We start from the raw sequence: 20,844 nt of genomic DNA, 5'->3' as shown, positions 1-20,844 counted from the left end.
CATTCAACAAAACAAAATTTGAACCCTTTCTTTTTTTTTAAAATATATTATTTTAATTCATATACACTTTAAGATGTGAATGCCAATTTTTTTCTAATAAACACAAATTTATATAAAATATATTTATTTAAATTTTTTACAAGATTTTAAATTAAATTTTTTATAATAATATAAAATAAAAACATAATTTTATCATAAACAATATGACAGTGTATGCACAAACACCAAAGTTGATGTATAACTGCTATTTTATCCTCCTCCTATCAAACAGTGTATATACTCAAAAATATTGACAGGAACAATTACAAAAGATATGAAACAATAAAACAAATATGGTTAAGCGGACAAACTCATCAGAAACCATAAGGGAGAAAATAAAAGAAAAAGAAAATAGGAGAAGTTTAAATTTATTTGCAGGTTTTGAGGTGTGAGTGATTATATAGTTAAGTTTTCTTGAATGGCTAGAAAGGATCCAATGATTTTTCCTCCCACGTCTGGAAAGTTTTCATGGCCGGGAAGGGAAGTGACCTTGCCACTTCTACTCACTTCGACTGGGTATTTCATGAGGTGTCCCCTCATCTCTGTCACTCTCTCGTCTGAAAACTGTCTCCAGTTCATCTCGCTAAGTTGCCTGATCCTGTGAACGCATTTTACACTCTCCGGTTCTGCAAAGCAATCCTCCACCAATCCCAGATGCTCCGCCATCAGTGACATCCTATATCCATATACCTGCCAGAAAAATAAAATATACATTCATTCATTGAAATTGTCCAACAGATGATTTCCCATTTACAGTTATGTTCCAACAAACGAAACTAGGAGATGATTGGATTGTTTTGTTTTACATTTTCTTTTTTATGTTCATCTTGATCCAAAAAATCTAATGCATTTCTTATGTTTGCCAATGATCCAGAGAAAAATCTCTATTACACTATAATCTGAATATTATCCCAAACAACAAATCTTATAACAAACCAAAAGGAAAATCAATTTCAATTTTACTTTGCCATGATTGTGACAGAATACCGGTTTCCAAACAGGCTCATTTTGAATATGGCTTCTGAGATACTAAATGAGAAAATTACCTGTCCTCGAGGGGAAGGAGGTTCTTTTGCCGAGGTGTGTTGAGGTTGGTAGGCACCCATTGCAATTTCTGTATCTCTAGTGCCTTCCATGGATCGTTGATTGATGTTCGCTGATCCAATTATTACATATTCATCATCCACTATCATTCCTTTTGAGTGGACATAGATCATAAACCTCCGGCTCTTCTGGCTGAGTGCCTTAAATATAAAATGAGTTTACATCAATAAGGGGCCATTACTTTTCTTCTTCTTTTTTCTAGTGGTTGTCAATCAATGAGTTATTTTAGCAGTGTTTAAGTTTACTGTAGATTTTAACAACTTCCCTTCTTTAAAAAATAAAAATAATAAATTAACTGTAGTGAGAACAATAATGACTCCTCAAATCAAAGGCAAGGGGGAAATACCTGTGGAGTATTATTTGCTGCATTAGGGTTATCGATGATAGGAGGTGTATAACTGCTATCAGCTGCTTCACGGTTTCCGAGGCAGAAGAAGTTCAAAAAGTCTTGCGGATCATGGACATCCTCAAGGCCAGCTTCTAATAAAGCTTTGTAAATGATCTCATACATCATTTGCATTGTCTTATGCTGTGATAACCAACAAATAAAACACTAAGTCCAAGCTTAATTTGTTTTTATCTTTGATTCAATTAGATGAAAGTAATAACTAGAATAAATGCTAATTGAGAATAGATGTACCCATTTACTCAGTACAGATATTTTAAGCACTAATAAAAATGTGACAACAATAAAGAAAATGAAATACTTTCAATTGTGCAAGACAGTATATATATATATATATATATATATATATATATATATATTATTTTACTGTGTGTGCCTGAATGACCTTCCTTCTCAATTTGGCTCAAGCAAAGCTTATAAAGCTAACCTTTCTCAACCGGGATTATGAATTCGGTTCTGCTCAGGCATAAAACAATCATATATTTTAAACATTTTTTCTTTTCTTTTCAACCCAATATTTGCCTATACCTTGTATTTAACCTTCTTGTCTACCGAGGTAAGTAATGAGATTTTTCATTTTTTTTTAAGAAAAGAAAAAAGTATCTGAAGCAGGTATATATTAAACAAACAAAATTTCTATTTCAAATACTTTCGGTCATATATAGAAAATCTACTCATGTTGCATACCTGCCAAAATAGAATTCTTTGTGTGGCAGCACCATTAGGATTGCCTTCTGGCCACATGGGAACAATGATATAAACTGCAAACCTTTGATTTTCTCTAATTTTCTCAGCAATCTTTAAAGCAATTTCCATGGGAATCAGGTTGTTTGCGCCTGTAGTAAATAGAAAGGATAAACTTCATATCATTACAGAAATTCTCAAAGAAGATCCAATTTTAAAGTATCCTTTATCAAATTGACATGCAGTATTGCTCAATGAGTGAATAACTTATGAACCTTGTGATACATAACCTTAAAGATCGACGCAATCAAGCTTCTCCATTAGAGGCAAAAACTAGTTTCTAGCAAATGCTACTTTACCATTATTGATTTTAAGCAAGGAGATTTTCCAGGAATCAAGCATATCTTTGTAATGTGATTATTGAAAAATCATTTGGATGCGTTGAAAAGGTTTGGGGATGAAGATTATGATTACTAATAACAACAAACAACCTTCTACCTGATTTCATGATATCTACTCAAGCAATCAATAGGAAAGATTGACTAAGTAAACTAGAGGATGTTAAAATATGTAATTTACCACGTCTTTTCTTATTCTTATTACAAGTTTCTGATAGCTCCTCTTGATTCCTATAGGATTATTCTCAAAATGGGTTACACCTATGTATACAAATAAATCTGTTTTTCTTCAGTTAGGGATCAATCAGAATATTTAAATCTCTTCCAATTTATTTTAATAAAACTCGAGAATAAAATCAAAGAAATGATTAGCCTAAATTGATATTTTGCACTCTCCCTCACGCTATGCTGTATATGTTCTCCAAACCAGGGAGGCCGCGGTCTGATACAGCCCAAATGAGGAGGCCTAAAAATACTTTATTCAACCCAAACGAGGAGACTTAGAAGGGCTACAAGACTCATTGAAGCCCTCTACTAGTGGAAGACAGTGGTTCTACGTTTCTCAAGAATACAAACAATGAAGAGGATATTTGTTATATTATCATAACAGGTTACACCTATGTATACAAATACTTAATCTGATTTTCCTCAAACAGATCAACCCCTACGACAAGTGATGTGCTTGTTTCATTCTCGAGATATTGCTCAAACTATTAGTAATGTGGGAAATGTAGCATAATAGATACAATACTTAAAAACAGCTATTGCAAGCTCCATTAACCAGCGTGACTTTGAAAAGCACTTCAAATCACTTTGACCACTTTCATCATTTTTCACTCCATGAGTTGGAAGAGTAAATGTATTCCATCAATTTGGAAACAACAGCATTGACAAGCTTAATACCTCTTCTGAACCCTAAATGGCTAAATAGAAAAGGTTTTACATGTTTAATTGCCACTTTTCATAGCCTTGGGTGGAATAGAGTAGGTAAAGGATGATATTTGAATTCTGAGTTGCATATTCTTTCACTCCCACAATAGAAAACTGTGATAATCAGCATGCAAATACAGCTTTTTTGTTTGTCAATATGATTGGATGCCAACCTAATCACAATGTGTACAAGAAAGATAGCTCTTACCTAATTCTTTGTTTGAATTCCAGTTGTACGAAGACCCTAAGAAATATTGGTTCTCAATATAGATGAATCGTTGTGCTGAACGAATAGCCTTTACATATGCTGTATGTATGCTCATATCAATGAGGACATTCTTCCCACATACCAAGTTCTGCAGGAAAGTAATAAATTATTTCACATATGGGAACATAAACGAAAATAAAATACACATATTCATGAGAAGAAGAGACTCATAATGCTTGCCTGATTAGTAGCATCTTTGGGATCCTTGGGGAAACCTTTAACAGAGTTTGAATCAATGGAACGAAATATCTGAGTATAAGAAATGACAGAAAAGAATACTACTTAATAATTTTTCTGAAATACAAACATGATAGATTTAGAAGGATTGAGGTTTTCTCCATTTAGGAACATAGGAACTACCTGAACATGCCAACTTTCTGGATGGTCCTCAGCTAAGCATGGAGCTTCTAATACCCCCAAAATCTCAGGCATTCTTTCAATTTTGAGTAAAGCATCATCTTCAGACTTTTTCAATTTTTTTAAACCACGAGGTGTAGAAGCCTTTAACCAGCGTTGCTCAAAGTTTGTCAGAACATCATAAGCTGCTGGACCATCAATTTTGCTGTGCAAGTCATGCCATGGTTCTCTTGGACATCCAATTACACTCCCCTATTATGTAATCATATGCATGCAAATGTGATTTGTAAGTCAGTATAAATTGAAAATGAGTTTTCAAATAAAACTTCAAGATGGACCAACTGAAAAATGAAGAGAAACCCCAGGATTTTAAACTACAATCTGGAATAAAGCTTGCTTGAAAGGCATTCATTTTTTCTGGTATTTGACTTAAAAACTCATGTAAAACAAGGATATTGAGAAGTAGACAAACATATTTATTTACGTTTAAGGTTAATGCATTACCGAGTAGGTAGGATTATGATAATCATCCTTATGCACTGTCTGCAGAGAACTAAATATAGGATGGTGGGGTGTATCATATCGACCATCACATAAATCAAGTCCCCCAACAAAAGCCATTATTCTTCTTCTATAATTATCAGCGTCAGTATCAACAATCACTGTTTTCTGGTGATGAGTGTAGATTGTTCCAACTTCCTGTCAGGAAAGGGGGAAAAATAAGTTCCATAAAATTATCTGGTGGTATTAACCAGAGATAGCAGCAAATATGATGCAAAATAGATCTGAAACAGTTGAGGAACAAATATCTAACCTGAGAGATAATAGTTTGAAGTCAAATTGACATGAGACATAATTAATTAAGTAAACAGAAGGACAGACAGTGTGACAACCACCCTAATACTGAACTGTTGGGAACATGTCTAATCAAAGGACTAGAAGAAAGAAGGACTATATATCAAAAATTTGTATAGAATACCTGCTGCTTCACCCAGCTGTGCCTCTTCCCAGCTATGCGTGGACAAAGCAGTACTTTAACTGAAGAGTCCTTGAAAAACCGGCGTGTTTCTTCATCATGTGTTGCCATTACCCCATCCTGTATTAATCACACTAGTTCAATAAGAAAAGTTATAGCATAAGGAAATTCTCAAAACTGACAAAATCCATTATAGTAGGGTATCGAACTTACACCTTCTATAAGTATAGCATTTATATATGGTATTGCTATCCACAATTTTCATTGTGCTAGCCAATGTATATTTGAAAACAAACAAGAGAGAGATCAAACTCTATGTTTTGGTATACCATTTTTTCTTTTATTGTTGGTAGCTAGCATGACCCACAGTCATGACCTCCAATTCAACTTAAGGCGTTCTAAGTGGGAATCAAACTCGTAACATTTGCTCTTTTAAGAACCATTTGTACCACTTGAGCTACCTTAGTGGGTTAGTATACTATTTTGTTCATGTTGACCATAATAAAAAAATAAATAAATAACTGCATTTGTGATGTTTGTCAAAACCACAGTGATAAAAATTATGTAAAAAATAATTTGATCATGATGAAGAAGAATTCTCTATTACCAAATCAAACAAAAAATTATACTATAATTTGGATCATGATCAATAAAATGGCCCTTTAAGGGAACTAGTATTTTGTCCGAGTCTTCATCACAACCAATCACACTGGGAAACCGCCAATGTAAGAAGTGAAAGTGATTTTTTTGTGTATTTGGTCTGAAATGAGTTTTGAACTTCATTTGGTGAAAAATGTTGTAATGTTGACAAATCTTTTGATGGTGGTCAAATATTTGTTCAATCAGCCTTTTCTTTGCCAGATGTATTTTTTCTGGTCACTATGATTTTTTTCCGTACCAAAAGGGACAAATTTTTATACCAAATAAAGTAAGAAAATTTACACAATTTGAATCGTTATCTAAAAAATAACGGAGAAAAATCTTATACCAAAATGAAAAATAAAAATCACTTGCAGTTTTAACTTTGGCAATTTTTCAATGGGACTGTGACAAAGATTGTGACAATATACAAGTTTCCAAATAGTCTCATACAAGTTGGAGCTACAAATAATTGATGATTTCAAGATACATGGTAAATAAACATATGTATTTTTACTTACTGTTTTGTATCCCAGTATGCTCCTCGAAGTGGGGTCATCCCAAATAAGAAGCAGCACTCTAACTCCTTCCTGGGATTTCCTCCTTAGAATATCACCCAAAGTGTATTTGGATACATCACTGCCATCTCGAACCAGCTTAACTTTGTGCCATATGGACCAACCAGTGATATAGATCAACCTTTTGGCCTGACTTATAGCAATAAAGATGTCATGCCAGCACTTCCCGTGTACATATTGCATTCCATTTCCAAGTTTCAGTAGCGGTAGGCAACCATCAGGAACATGAGCATCTTGATATAAAGTGACCTTTCCGCCTTTTCTGAGAGGAAAATACGTGCCAGCAACGCCTGAGTAAGGACCTGGTCCAACTCCAAGATGATGAATTTTTAATCGCTCGAGTGGTGCATATTGGATGGAGATACTCAAAGAAGCTCCCGGTTTGCAAGGTTTTCCACTATTGTTAAGAATCGGAAAACTTCCTTCAATTTTGTTTCCAGAAACTATCTTCTCTATGGGAATTGATACGACTCCTATAAGCTGAGACCCGACAACATCACTATCCTTCACAATGAACTGCACGTCCGAAGCATTATGAGCTACAGGAACGTAGAAGTGTTGCTTCCAAACCGGATTTTCACTGTTGCTGATCACAAAAGTTCTACCAATCACAGCACTTGTTATTGTAATAGAGACATATGGATCACTCGTGATTGTATGAGACACTTTCCCTTCAATTTTGTTGCTGATATTAACAGGTAATTTGTTGAAAATGTCACCTAAAGTTTTGTGAAACATGTCCATATTTGGAAGATTTTTGGCCTCAAACACCCAAATATCTAGGTAGCCATGTAAGAGTAGGATTCTTGAGGAACACTGACCAACTGGCACAATTTGCATATTCTGGCCATGTGATGAATCAGGAAATGTGTTTGAATGGGTTAACGCTGGATAAACAGAGGGATGAGGGACTGGACCAGAGTGGCCTGCCTCCCAAGAATTCAAAGGTGGGGTTTCATACCTTGAACTTGTACTTTGCAGTAATGGAGCACTTGCTGCTGCTTCTGCTATATGTAACTTACTAAAGTCATCTATTTGTGGATAAAGTGAAGGTCTATTGTGGGAAATATGACTAGCAGTATCAGCACCCATATGATGTTGTTCACCTAAAACTGATGATGCGCTATCTTGGCGATAGTGCCCATATTCCAGAGATGATGCACTATCTTCTCTATGGTGCATATGGAAGCTACTTGACATAGAATGGTTATTAAAACTGCTTTGCGATGACATGGGTGAAGAAATGGAAGGTTGAGTATGATGGTTTGGCGTTAAAAGATGGAAGCTGCCTTGTTGCTGATAAAATGGGGGTGCAGAAGGGGAGGAGGAGGCCTGAATCCCAGTATAAACTGATGGATTGGGATATTGATCGGAATGCGATGGAGAAGAATAGGTATACTCTGATGGGTGTGAGACTGAATGTGGATTTGGAAGAGGAGCTGGTGCTGGTGCTGGGTATCCATAGCTTGTAGGGCCAGTATGTATGGTATTCTGGTAATAAGGGTATGGAGCAGGACTATAAGTTGGTGGATAAGGTTGATTTGTGGGAGGAGGATATGGAGATGACAAGTAAGGAGAAGGAGAATTGGCAGGTGGGTAGGGATGATTTGGGGAGGGAGGATATGGAGATGGTGAGTATGGAGCAGGAGGGTATCCACCATAACCATGGTTATTATATGGGTATGAAGATGAAGAATTGTAGTTATCCATGGATGTTCAATTTCCCTATCCTATATCTATCCCTATCAATCAATCACTTAACTTCACAATTTGATACGGGCGTCTTTTTCTTTTCAATGCAAAAAGGGTGAAGAATTTGAACTGAAATAGTTGTTCTCAAAATCGATGGAAGGAAAGTTTAGTTAGATCTGATTCCGAAAGCTACTCCAAATTCAACAGATTTACAATCAAAAACAGCCCGAAGAGAGATTTAGGAGTACCTTCTGTCTGAGTGTCTGATCAGCGAAAAAGAAAATGAAAAAATGGAGTCGTAACGTATAAGCCCTAGAGATTAGGTACGTGAAACGCGTAAAACGCTAGCTTATTGTTGCTCTGACTTGAGCTTCGAAACCTGTACGAGTCTTGGCGGAGAAAAAAGAAGTTGGATGAAGACAGACGGAGGATTGTGAAGATATAGACAGACAGACAGATAGATAGGGATGTTTGACCGTTGGAAGTACGTAAATTTGGAGACTTTCTTAATCAATAAGCTGCTTCTTCTTCTACGCGGAAATTGTTCTATTAACTTGCACCAAAACAATCTGAAAATTCTCAACTTGTCATTCCATTATCATACCAATTGTTAGGGATGATGGATCAAGGAAGACATTTTATCATTTCCTTGAACATATCTCATTAACTTTGCCTTTCTTTATTAAAATAAATTTTTATTTTTTTATTTTTTTACATTTGACTCATTTAAAATATTAATAACTTATAACACTTATTTAATATGCCAAAAGTCACAACACACCTAAATAAAAACAAATCAAATCTTATTTATTAAAATCTCAAATACACAACAAATATTGTGAATTTGATCAATGAAAAGTAAAATCCATTCCAAAAGTCACAACACATCTAAATAAAAACAAATCAAATCTTATTTATTAAAATCTCAAATACACAACAAATCTTGTGAATTTGATCAATGAAAAGTAAAATCCATTCCAAGACAACCAAATTTCGAAATTCGAAATTAAGCAACCTTACATTATTCATTATTATTATTATTATTCATTATTCATTATTCGCAATTCAACTTATATATAAATTACCAATAATCTATTTTGTAAAAACTATTGTTACCGCCGTTAACATAGAAACCATCTGGACTGGCAAACCAATAGCACTCATATTCAATGTCATGCACTTTTTCTGGAGGTGGTATACAATATTTATTCTTAACTCTTCTATCAAATACAGCAAAACTTGGACTTTTTAATTTCCAATAAAAATGACAGAAGAAGACTGTTCTATCAAAAAGTTTGTCAAGGAAATGCCATGCGAATTCTTCTTTATAATTCAAACTTCGAAGACCAATGTCGTTATCATGAGACTGACACCTGAACTGCAACACATCCGAAACATTGTTGATCACATGAATATAAGACTTTCTTAATATAACAATTTTTTGTTCTCGATTTCCTTTCTGACTTTCTTCAATAGAGGCTATTGTAGTATATATTATAAATGTCAAGAAAAGGAAACATATACCATTTCTAACCATTGTAAATAATACTTGTGTAATTAGTTTCACAGTTTTCAAAGTATTTATGCACAAGGAGAATAGCATATTATTAGAATATTTTGGAAATCAAATCTTTGATACAAAATATTATTTAGTACCTAATGACAATAATATTTTAATTTGGTACAAAATTAAATTAATTATGTTTGTTAAAAAAATGATTAATTTTCTTTTATATCCTATTCTAAAAATTTATTAATTTTGTATTCAATTTTCATATAAAAAATAAGTTTTGTTTAATTCAATTATATATTTTATTACAAATAAAAATAAAATAAAATAATTTTACTTTGATAATTTGAATTATCTTAACTGAATATATTAAGAATTTATTTAAAATAAATATATTCCATAACACATATTTATAATCATTTATTGTCATAGACATAGTGAAATTAAAATGATAAACTAAAATATTAAGTTCATTTTAAAATAATAAAAAAACTAAATACTAAATAATTAATAAAAATTAAATTAAAAATTATGAACATCTGAAATTTAAGTATTCAATATTTCGTAAATTTAATAATATCTAAACTATTATACACTTATATATTAAAATAAAAAAATAAAAATAAAAATTATATTTTATTAACTAGTATATTTAATTATATATATATTTATATAAAAGAGATAATAAAATAATATATGTATTTATAAAGAAGAAGGAAGTTTGTTTATTTATAATGAGAAAGTTAGTTTACATATAATCATATTTTTATTTGATAATGTTTAAAAATAATCTTGTAAAATATAATTAAATAAATTATGATAAAAAAAAAGATTTTTTATTATACTTATAATATGTAAAAGAAGAAAATAATATGTATTTATATATATAATATTAAATATGAGTTAATATATATATATATATATTGTTTTTTATTTAATAATTAGTTTAGATATAATCTTTTTTTATACTTAGAAAATAATTTTGTAAAAATAATTAAATAAATTATCATCAAATTAAATAAAAAGAGGAAAAAATGAAAAAGTAATAGGACTTTATAATATATAACAATAATTTTATAAAATTTAAAAATGATTTTTTTTAGGATAATGTGTTAAATTTTATTCCTCTTTTAAAATAAGTTTCATATTTGAATTTATTATTTTTAATGTGTTTTTACTTAAGTCTATAACAATAAGTATTATGAATATGTGTTATCGATTTTTTTTTAGAGTAACGTGTTAAATTTTATTCCTCTTCTAAAATAAGTTTCATATTTGAGTTTATTATTTTTAATGTGTTTTCACTTAAGTCTATAACAATAAATATTATAAATATGTGTTATCAAATATACTTATTTTCAATAAGTTTTTAATATATTCAATTACTTAATAAATTAAGTTATCAAACACACTCTCTACACAAATAAAAAAATACCAAAATATCAATTTATCAATTTATCCTTCTAAATTTAATAAAATTAATTTTTTTCATTTTTTTTCATTACAAATACAACCAACTTTCTTTTAATTTTCTTTGATCACAATTTATCTAATTATTTTTATAAGATTATTTTCAAATATCATCAAATAAAATTATAATTATATCTAAATTAATTATAAAATAAAAACAAGATATATATATATATATATATATATATATATATATATATATATATATTATCATATTTAATATTATATATAAAGTCATATTATTTTTTTTATTTTTTTTTCATATTATAAGTACAATAATTTTTTTTATCATAATTCATTTAATTATTTTTTATTAGATTATTTTCAAACACCATCAAATAAAAAGATGATTATATATAAATTAATTATAAAATAAAAAAGAAGAGAAATATATATATTAATATACTTCATACACGATTATATATAAATATAAAGTCTATGTTATTTTTCTATTTTTTCTCATTATATAAGTAAACAAACTTCATCCTTTTTTTATTATAATTCATTTAATTAATTTTATAATATTATTATTTAAAATCATAAAATAAAAATACAAATTATATCTAAACTAAATAAAATAGAATATATATTTATATATATTACTAAATTATAATTTAATATACTAATTAACAAAAATATTATATTTATTTTAATTACTTTTTATTTAATATATTAAATTATGAGTATTGATAGGAGACGTGAATATTCTTTTTAACAACCTAATATTCTCTTCTCCTTAATTAATTTTTCTGTTTTATTTATCTGGTTAATAAATTAATTTTTTAGCTTTTTTTTTTCTATTACTAATTTCATATCTCTTTTTTCAATAAAATCAACTTAAAAATAAATTTAAAAAATTCAAAATAAATATTGTAACTCAAAAATTAAAAACAATTTCTCAAATATCATAATAATATTTTTGATTAAAAAATAATGTGTCTAATAATAAAATTACTCTTCCTAATCTAATATAAGAATAACAAAATAATGAAGACAAACTTATGATAATAAATTGTTTTTCATTGTGTTTCACAATATTTACTATCAAAAAGTGTTCATACCTACCATGATCAATTAAAAATATATAAATAAGTGAAATAAATTGTTTGAAGCAAATATAGTATATTATGTAAAATAAAATAAATTAAATCTTTTTTCGAGTTTCTACCACAGAATTTTCTCACAATGTTTTCTACCACACATTGTTTCTTTTTGTGGGTGAATGTCTTTGAGTTCGTATTTTTAATGGAGAGTGTATTGTTTTTGTATTGGATGTAGACACTTCTTTCAACTTTCATCATTTTAATGTATTAACGACAAATTGCAATTATTTTCAGCCATTGCATGCTCAAGATTAATAGCAATTAGTTTGTCATTCACGTCTTTCAAAACTTCAACTAATAGAGAACAACATTCGTCAGATTTTTCTCCAAGTTGTTGAACCTCATTCATCAACGGAGTGAGAGTTTTGTGCCAATGTCTTTCCTCAACAAAACTATGATCATCATAACTATTAGTGATGCTTGGATACCCACGTTTCACATTTTTTCGCCATCGGTCAATAATATAATTTTGAGGAACATCGATCACTCATTCATTATCAACACTTATATCACATGTCTACATAAAATACCCTGAAACTCAAACATCCGACAAAGACAACTAACTTGGTAATCTAACATAGTATAACACACTACAAAACAAACTTTTCGTAGTGGTTTTTTATTTGTTGCCAACTTAGTCTCTACTATTTCAAATATCATAGTTGTCCATACTTCCTTCACTAATGAGACATTGCAAAACATTAAACCTCTTAATTCATTTTGGAAAATTTTAAATATTTTGTTAGTATACGCATTTTCAAATTGTCTCTCAATATGATAACCAGTCATTATAGGGATAAAAAAATTGATAAAACAAAATCTAAGACTTTTTCATTCTTAATCTTCTTCTATAAAACATGATCATATTGCTCAACAAATTGTTTCAATAATGTTTTAGAATGTACATACTCATAAAAAAAAGTATCCATACTTTCTTTTCTCTAATATTAGATATACTAGCATGTATCCCGTGCATTTGCAAGAAGAATAATATAAAAAACCGTGAAAAATATATTACGGTAAAAATATGATAGTATTGTTAATTTTATTTTTAACAATTTTAAGTTTATAGGCGAGTCAACCAACAATCCGACTCAAGTATCAATTTACTCTCACATTGCAGAACGATCTTTAAAACAATTGATACAGTTTGATTTCTCAACTCAGTTAGTTTGACTTTTAGAGTCCATTTCTTCCCCATACTACGAATTAAAAGGAAAATATAAATACTACTGTTAAAGTAGCACAGACGAGACTTACTATATCCATATGAATTATGTCCCATATCTCTATAAATATGATGACAAAATTCTTCCATTATTGATCACTAATAATAGTAAAATCTATAGCGCAGAGTCAAAAGAAAATTATGACCAATTAAAAACTATTGATGAACCACCGCGTTCATTAAATTTGGTGTTGAATTTAAAATATAAAATGTTATTAGCCTAGTTGGTTAAATGGTTGTATTTTTTTTGTTAGGTTGCAAGTTCGAATCATACCTATAGCATTTTTAATTTTATTTTTATCCGTTTTAAGTTTATGGGCGGGTCAACCCACAATCCGACCAAAGTATTCATTTACTCTCACATATATATCCAAATTAACCACAGCTCTCGACCCGGCAATCTAGACACTTTAAAAATTAAGCATCATTATATATATAGATAGATATGCCCAAAATTTATCTTTGACATATGTAGATTGTAGACATCCATTTATTATGTTTTTCATTCAAAAACTTCAACCATACATTATTCTGTAAGTTAAACTCTTCAATCATACTTTATCAATTTTCATCACACTCATCAACCGTAAATGAGTTATATACAATGTTTTTCATTTGTTTCTTTATCATTTTATATTGCGCACGACCACCTAATTTAGCTGGAATTTTTTTTCATGATATGTCAAAGACATAAACGATGATGAGAATTTGGAAATACATATGCAATTTCCATTGAACGACATTGGTCTGTAACTACAAATGATTGAATTTTACTTAATGTTATTCTAACTTCATCATTTTGTTCTAATTTTCTCTGTGTAGCTAAATCTAATAATTTATTAGATCTAAAATATCATGGTTTTCATGGGCTCACTATATGGTTATGTTCAAGGTGTACATCACTTATTACAAAAAAATTATCACCTTGAATAACAACATTAATATTAGTTTTACCATTCTTAAACGAAGGTTTAGGGTTTAGTAAATTTGTTGACCTAGATACTTTGTTACTACTTTTAGTGCATCTAATATAAAAATATTTTTGTTTTCTATCGTCTCAATTTTTATCACTTAATTTGGAAATACTGAAACAAATATTCTCTTAATAAGATTTATAAAATTTACGTACTTCATCTTCGAATAAAAATGTTATTCCAATTTCAGGAGGATTTACCTCTTTTAAACTTGTCGATCCTTTTAAACTTGACGATGTTATTCTCAATCACCTCATTTTTATCATTAGTTATTTTTTTCATAATATCTTTACCTAAATTTATTAAAAAAATACATTCAATTATTGAAAAAAATACTTGCAGTTATTAAAATAATATATGACCAAAATATATATAAAAAAATACTTGCAATATTATGACCAAAATATATATAAAAAAAGTTACATCACTAATATGTAATATTTTGATAATCTTTACTTTGTTACTTTGTTACTTTGTTGAAGGGTTAGAAGATTACGAGAAATAAAAAATGGTAAATATTAGATAAACATTTATAAGTCATAAAGAAAATATTAATAAGTCAAAATAAAAAACAAAAAATAAAAAAAGTAAAATAATAAATGAGAAATGCAGTAGAAACTCGATAAATTAATACTCGATTATTTAATAAACTCTCTAAGATAATATTTTTGGCCGGTTCCGACTCGGGGATAGGGTGTTAAATTAATAATTAGCTAAAATTATAAGATAATACATTTTTGATAATTTCATTAGACCCGTATAAAATATAAATTAATAATTCCTTATATATAGCATATTACATGAATGATTTATGAAGATTTCTTGAAAAATGACTCAATTGTCTTTTGTTTTTTTGTTGAAATCAATTTCCCCTTGATTGTCGTCTCTAATTTTTCTTAACATGGTAAGAACTTCTGGTGTTGTTTTCTCATAGCTCAACAAGAAATTGTTCAATGTGATTGCCTCTTTAATAGCTTCGTTTCGCGAAGGGGGCTCCATTGTAGAACTTTCATCATCTTCTTCATCGATATCATCTTTATTAATTCCAATAACGCTTTCAATAATTTCTTCAACTGTGCAACTACATTTTCTTCTGGGTAAGTCAGAATATCTTCGACATCCATTGCATTGCGATAACCCAACTTTTTGATCAAATTCTAGAGTTCTTGAGTGCTTTCACCATCTTCATTTGAGTTCTCAAAAGTCACGTTATCTGTTGATCGAAGTTTACAATGACGAAAGTAGTTCGCAATTGTATTTGTACGAACATCCATAGTCCATGCTGAAATTGTAAGATTCATTGCATCTAACACATTTATATTTTGCTGGATTTGGAACCCCTAATTCATAACCCTCCAAAAGACTTTTATAAAATCGACGATGATAATGCATCTTAAAAGCTCGTATGATTCCCGCGTCACAAGGTTAAATTTTTGAAGTTGTGTTTGGTGGCAAAAAAAATAATTCAACATTTCATAATTAATCCTTCAATAATTTTTGGATGAGCAGGGCAATTATCTACAATCAAGAGAATTTTTCTTCCAATTATTTTTTATCAAGTTGGCGAACATATTCTTCAAATAACACACCAGACATCCAAGCTCGTTTGTTAGCACGGTACTCACAGTTCAGACTGTTCAAGTTTACATTCTTCAAGCACCTTGGTTTATCATATTTCCCAATAACCATAAAGGAAATTTTTTCGAACCGTCCTCATTACAACAAATAGCAACTGTTAGTCTTTCATTGTCTTGGTTTTTCCCTTCAAACTGCATTGTTGCAAGGGAATGATCTGATTGAAGTCTAAAAAACAAACCTGTTTAAGATCAAAACATGTAAATAATTACATCATTAAAGTACAAAATACTGTATAAAATAAAATACAGGGCTGATTTCGTTAATAAAAAACAAACATGTTTCATCCATATTAAAGATGTTTTTCATTTCAAACTGATCAATTTGTCTCTTATGGATTTTAATTTGTCCTTCATGCCCTCCATTTCAACAGATCCACTCTCTCCAAAACCCCAGAAATTTTTAATTCCATATCTTGCTTTGAACTTTCCAAGCCAACCAATAGAAAAAGTGAAGTATGGAGCATCCACTAGATACATATCTTTCATGAACTTTTTCTCCTTCTAGATGATAAGTTCACCTGTCATATTCACATGTTCTTGATATTGAAGAATCTATTCATAGAGAGATTTTTCTAGGTCAGGAAATTTTGTCGGTTTGTGTCGCTTAACATCGCCTCTTTCGGGAGCAAGTGAGAGATACTCTAAAGACCGTTTAACTGTATTTGATATTGTCGCTTGACTCACCTGCAAACCATAGTTACTATGAACCCATTCTTGCAATTGCTTTTGAGTGAGACTTGGATTATCCTTGTTGTGCTTGCATAATTCTCTTCGAATCTCGTCTGTCACTGTTGTTTTTTTCACACCTTTAAGATGGGAAGTCATGTTGTGTGTATGATTTGTTTATGTTAACCTACAGTATTTTGATTTTGTTTATATAGAAAATATTTTTAATGTCCATAAAGTGATACATTGAACACAAGAAGCATAATAAGGTGGGAGATTGAAGATTTCTTTCAAATTGGGTCATTCATTTGATAAACAGTACATGCATTGTATATAATAATTAAGTGGAAGCTTAAAAGTGTTTGTAAACTAAGTATTTTACTATAAATTAATAAAATATTAATTAATAATTATTAATTTATCGATTAATTAATAACTCTTTTAATTAATAAATTTTAGTCGTCCCAACTGTATTATTTTATAGAGTTTCTACTTTAGTCTGGATAAATAAAGTAATTGAAAAGTTATAAAAAATAATAAAAATAGAGAGGAAAGAAAGAGAAAAGTTCATAATTCAAGAGGTAAGGAGAAATGGTCGAAATAACAAATTAGAGCTCCTTATTAGGGGTCAATTGTAATTTGAGATCTCTTATTTTAATTTCACAATTAGGGACTCCTTATTAGGGTCAATTGTAATTTGGGACATCTTCTTTTAAATCTCACAATTTGAGACTCCTTATTGGGGGTCATTATAATTTGGAACATTTTCTTTCGAACCTCACAATTTAAGGCTCTGTATTGTCATGTTTGTATAAAATGGGGGTTTACCATAACGGCCATGAATGTTCGTCAAAAATATGTATTACGTGACCTTTATAATAAAAGAAATAATAGTGACATATACTTCTAAATGTCTTAATTAGTTCGACTCAACTTCATTTCATCTCTAGGTGAAGAGGAGAAGAGTTATGATAGGGTGAGGGTAGTCCAGCGTGATGAGGGTAGGGAGTCAAACTAGGGTGAAGGAGATGGAGTCGGGAATGAAGTTTAATTTGAGTCGGTGATGTATATTTATTTAAATTATTTAATTTAATATGTCTAATTTTAATTATATAAATTATAATTATAAAATTAAGTAAAGATAAAATATGTGTAATTTTAATATTTGTGTAATATATTTTTTGTTTTAATATATAATTTTTAAATTTATTTAATTTTAATTATTTAAGTATTATTAATTTAATTATATAGATAAAATATATTAATATTTATTGGAGGATTTTAATTATTAGAAGATGTGTAATTAATGAGTTAATTATGAGTTTAAAGATAATGTTAATATTTTGAAAAGGTGAATAGAAATGTTAATGTTTTGGAAAAAAGTGAATGAAAATTAAATGGAAAATATTTTATATATATATATATATATATATATATATATATATATATATATATATATATATATATATATATATATATATATATATATATATATATATATATATATATATATATATATGAGCAATGATATATACAGCACCTTTGTACAACATCTTTATACAGCACCTACCTCATTTAGTAAAAAAGAGAAAATATTTTTCTCTTTTTCTTGTATTTTTTTAAGATATATTTTCTTTTTCTTGCCAAATGAGGCAGGCGTTATATAAAGGTGTTGTACAAGGGTGATGTATATATATCATTACTCTCTCTCTCTATATATATATATATATCATTTTTTAAATCTTTCACTCGGCATAAGTATAAAAAAATAAGTTTTATGGGTGTCGTTTATGGGTGTAAACGAGTCGAGCTGAGCTCGAATTAGCCCTAGCTCGAGTTTGGCTCGACTCGTTTTTATTGGCTCGACTCGAGTTTGATCGAACTTTCAATATTAAGCTCTAACTCGGCTCGATCATATAACCATAGGCTCGAGTTCGGCTCGAAAGACACAAATTTAAATATATTTATATATTAAAAAACTTAAATCACCATTCATAAATAACCAATTCACCACACATATATTTCAAATCTTTAATTACATATTAATAAAAAAAAAAAAGACAACTATAAATTAAATAATATTACAATATAATTATATTTTAATTTGATTTTAAAAAAATATATTTTTGTAATTAAATTAATATCAAATTTATTTATTTCTTTAAAAGTATTATATAATATATATATATATATTAATTTATAAATATTATTATGGTATATCTCTCATACCTTTTATGTACCAATAATTGTGGTATCAGTATCATAAACAATAAGCTCATAAATATTTTTATTGGTATATTTTAAATTTTGATTAAAAAATAAAATATAATAATAAAAATATATGATTAGGCTCGAAAAAGCTCAATGAGCCATCAAGCGAATCTTACCTAAGCTCAAATTCGGCTCGAATTCGGCTCGAATCTTAAACGAGCTGGCTCGAGCTCGGCTCGAATTCGATTTTGACCGAACTCGAATCGAGCTTTAACCGAACGGCTCATGAGTAGCTCACGAGCACCCCTACTGCAGTCTATGCAGTTGCATAGGGCCTCCCACTTTTATATAGACTCCATTCTTTAATATTTAATAATATTATATTATTATTATTTTTTTCTCCTTTAATATTAAATATATATTATACAATATATATAAATAACTTTTTTATCTCCTTTTTAATCTTTTGTTTTCATATTATAATATATTAACTATTTATATATCATTTTATATTATTAAAATTTTAAAAAAAAAATTATTGTTTATTATTTTAGGAACTTCAAAAATTAAATTTACTTAAACCCTAAATTCTCTTATATATATTCCCATAAATATGGTATATAATCATAATTATATATATAATAAAAATATATTATGTCTCTCAAAAAAAAAAGAAAAAAAAATCCTCTCCAAGAATCACCTTGCATTATTTATTGATCTTCTCCACCAAAAACATAATCATTTTATTTATTTCTCAATATAATATTTATTAAAAAGAAATATATATATATAAATATATATATATATATTCACTATTTTTATAATTATAATATGGGATTTATAAAAAAAAAATTTAATTAAAATTTAAAAAAAAAAGTATTTCTTCATTAATTATTTATATATATATATATATATATATATATATATATATATTCTTTCTCACAATCAAGAACGTGTTGTAAGAGATAAAATGTATATGTATATAAGATGCGGCTTTTTCTTCTTCTTTCTAGACGGAAAATTTTCTATTAACTTGCACGAAACAAATTTTCTTATCATGCCAATTTTCAGGATGAAACATATCTCATTAAAATTGCCTTTCTTTATTAATATATTTTTCTATTACCTTGCACGAAACAATCTTTCTCAACTTGTCTTTCCATTACCATACAAATTATCAAGGATGAAGACAGATTAATCTTTATATGGTTTCCTTAGAACATATCTCATTAAATTTGCTTTTATTTATTAATATAAATTAATTTCTTTTATTTTCTAAAAAAAAAGATTGTATATTAGAAAATGTCATGAAAAATGATAGAAACTTATAACATTTATTTAGTAGGCCAAAAATCACCACTCATATACACAAATCTTGTGAGTTTGATCCATGAAAAGTAAAAGACATTCAAATAATTCAGAATTTTCAAATTAAGCAATCTTACATTTGTTATTCCGACTTCAACTTATAATCTTATTTTGATGGTAGAGAGTTTTTAAATTTTACATATAATTGTTTTTTTTTTTTTGTATGAACCAGTTTATTCTGGGTTAGATTAAACCGAATTCACAATAATGACTCCCTTTTAATCATATGATTATTAGTGAAAACATAATTTAATAGATTTAGTGTATAATACAAAAGTCATTTTATCTAGTGACTTATATAAAACATAATTTATTATTAAATAAGTTGTAACTATGATTCAATTAATTTAGTTTGTTAAAATATTTAAGAGAGTTTATATTCGTGTTAAATAATATTATCGTTCATTTTAGCTGGACATGATCTATTATATATATATATATATATATATATAATAACTAAATTTTCACAACCTAGAACTCAACACTATTTGGATCTTTATGAGAATAAACCGTTTGAATTGTTTATAAGATAGATTTGAGTCTATATAATAAACATAAAATCACTTGACAAATCTATTTAATAAATAATATAAATTATTTTTAACT

At 28.6% G+C, this 20,844-nt stretch overlaps 2 protein-coding genes across 2 annotated transcripts; both read right to left on the bottom strand.

Annotated features, from left to right (window-relative positions):
* Positions 1 to 178: 178 nt before the first annotated feature.
* LOC124925481 (phospholipase D gamma 1-like) lies at positions 179 to 8,654 on the bottom strand. The gene is made up of 10 exons (XM_047465490.1): positions 6,323 to 8,654; positions 5,166 to 5,282; positions 4,691 to 4,885; positions 4,190 to 4,438; positions 4,010 to 4,078; positions 3,770 to 3,917; positions 2,237 to 2,385; positions 1,490 to 1,672; positions 1,086 to 1,283; positions 179 to 729 (listed from the first exon to the last, which is right to left on the bottom strand). Exons 1-10 carry the CDS (start codon positions 8,087 to 8,089, stop codon positions 436 to 438), a joined length of 3,369 nt encoding a protein of 1,122 aa, XP_047321446.1. The 5' UTR covers positions 8,090 to 8,654; the 3' UTR covers positions 179 to 435.
* A 6,859-nt stretch (positions 8,655 to 15,513) lies between these two features.
* LOC124925077 (jerky protein homolog) lies at positions 15,514 to 16,818 on the bottom strand. Its single transcript, XM_047465050.1, has 4 exons — positions 16,678 to 16,818; positions 16,350 to 16,494; positions 16,017 to 16,172; positions 15,514 to 15,638 (listed from the first exon to the last, which is right to left on the bottom strand). Exons 1-4 carry the CDS (start codon positions 16,816 to 16,818, stop codon positions 15,514 to 15,516), a joined length of 567 nt encoding a protein of 188 aa, XP_047321006.1.
* Between the last annotated feature and the right edge of the window lie 4,026 nt (positions 16,819 to 20,844).

The sequence above is a fragment of the Impatiens glandulifera genome, chromosome 2, assembly GCF_907164915.1.
Source record: "Impatiens glandulifera chromosome 2, dImpGla2.1, whole genome shotgun sequence".
NCBI classification, from domain to species: domain Eukaryota; kingdom Viridiplantae; phylum Streptophyta; class Magnoliopsida; order Ericales; family Balsaminaceae; genus Impatiens; species Impatiens glandulifera.
This window is presented reverse-complemented; position numbering and strand designations above follow the sequence as displayed.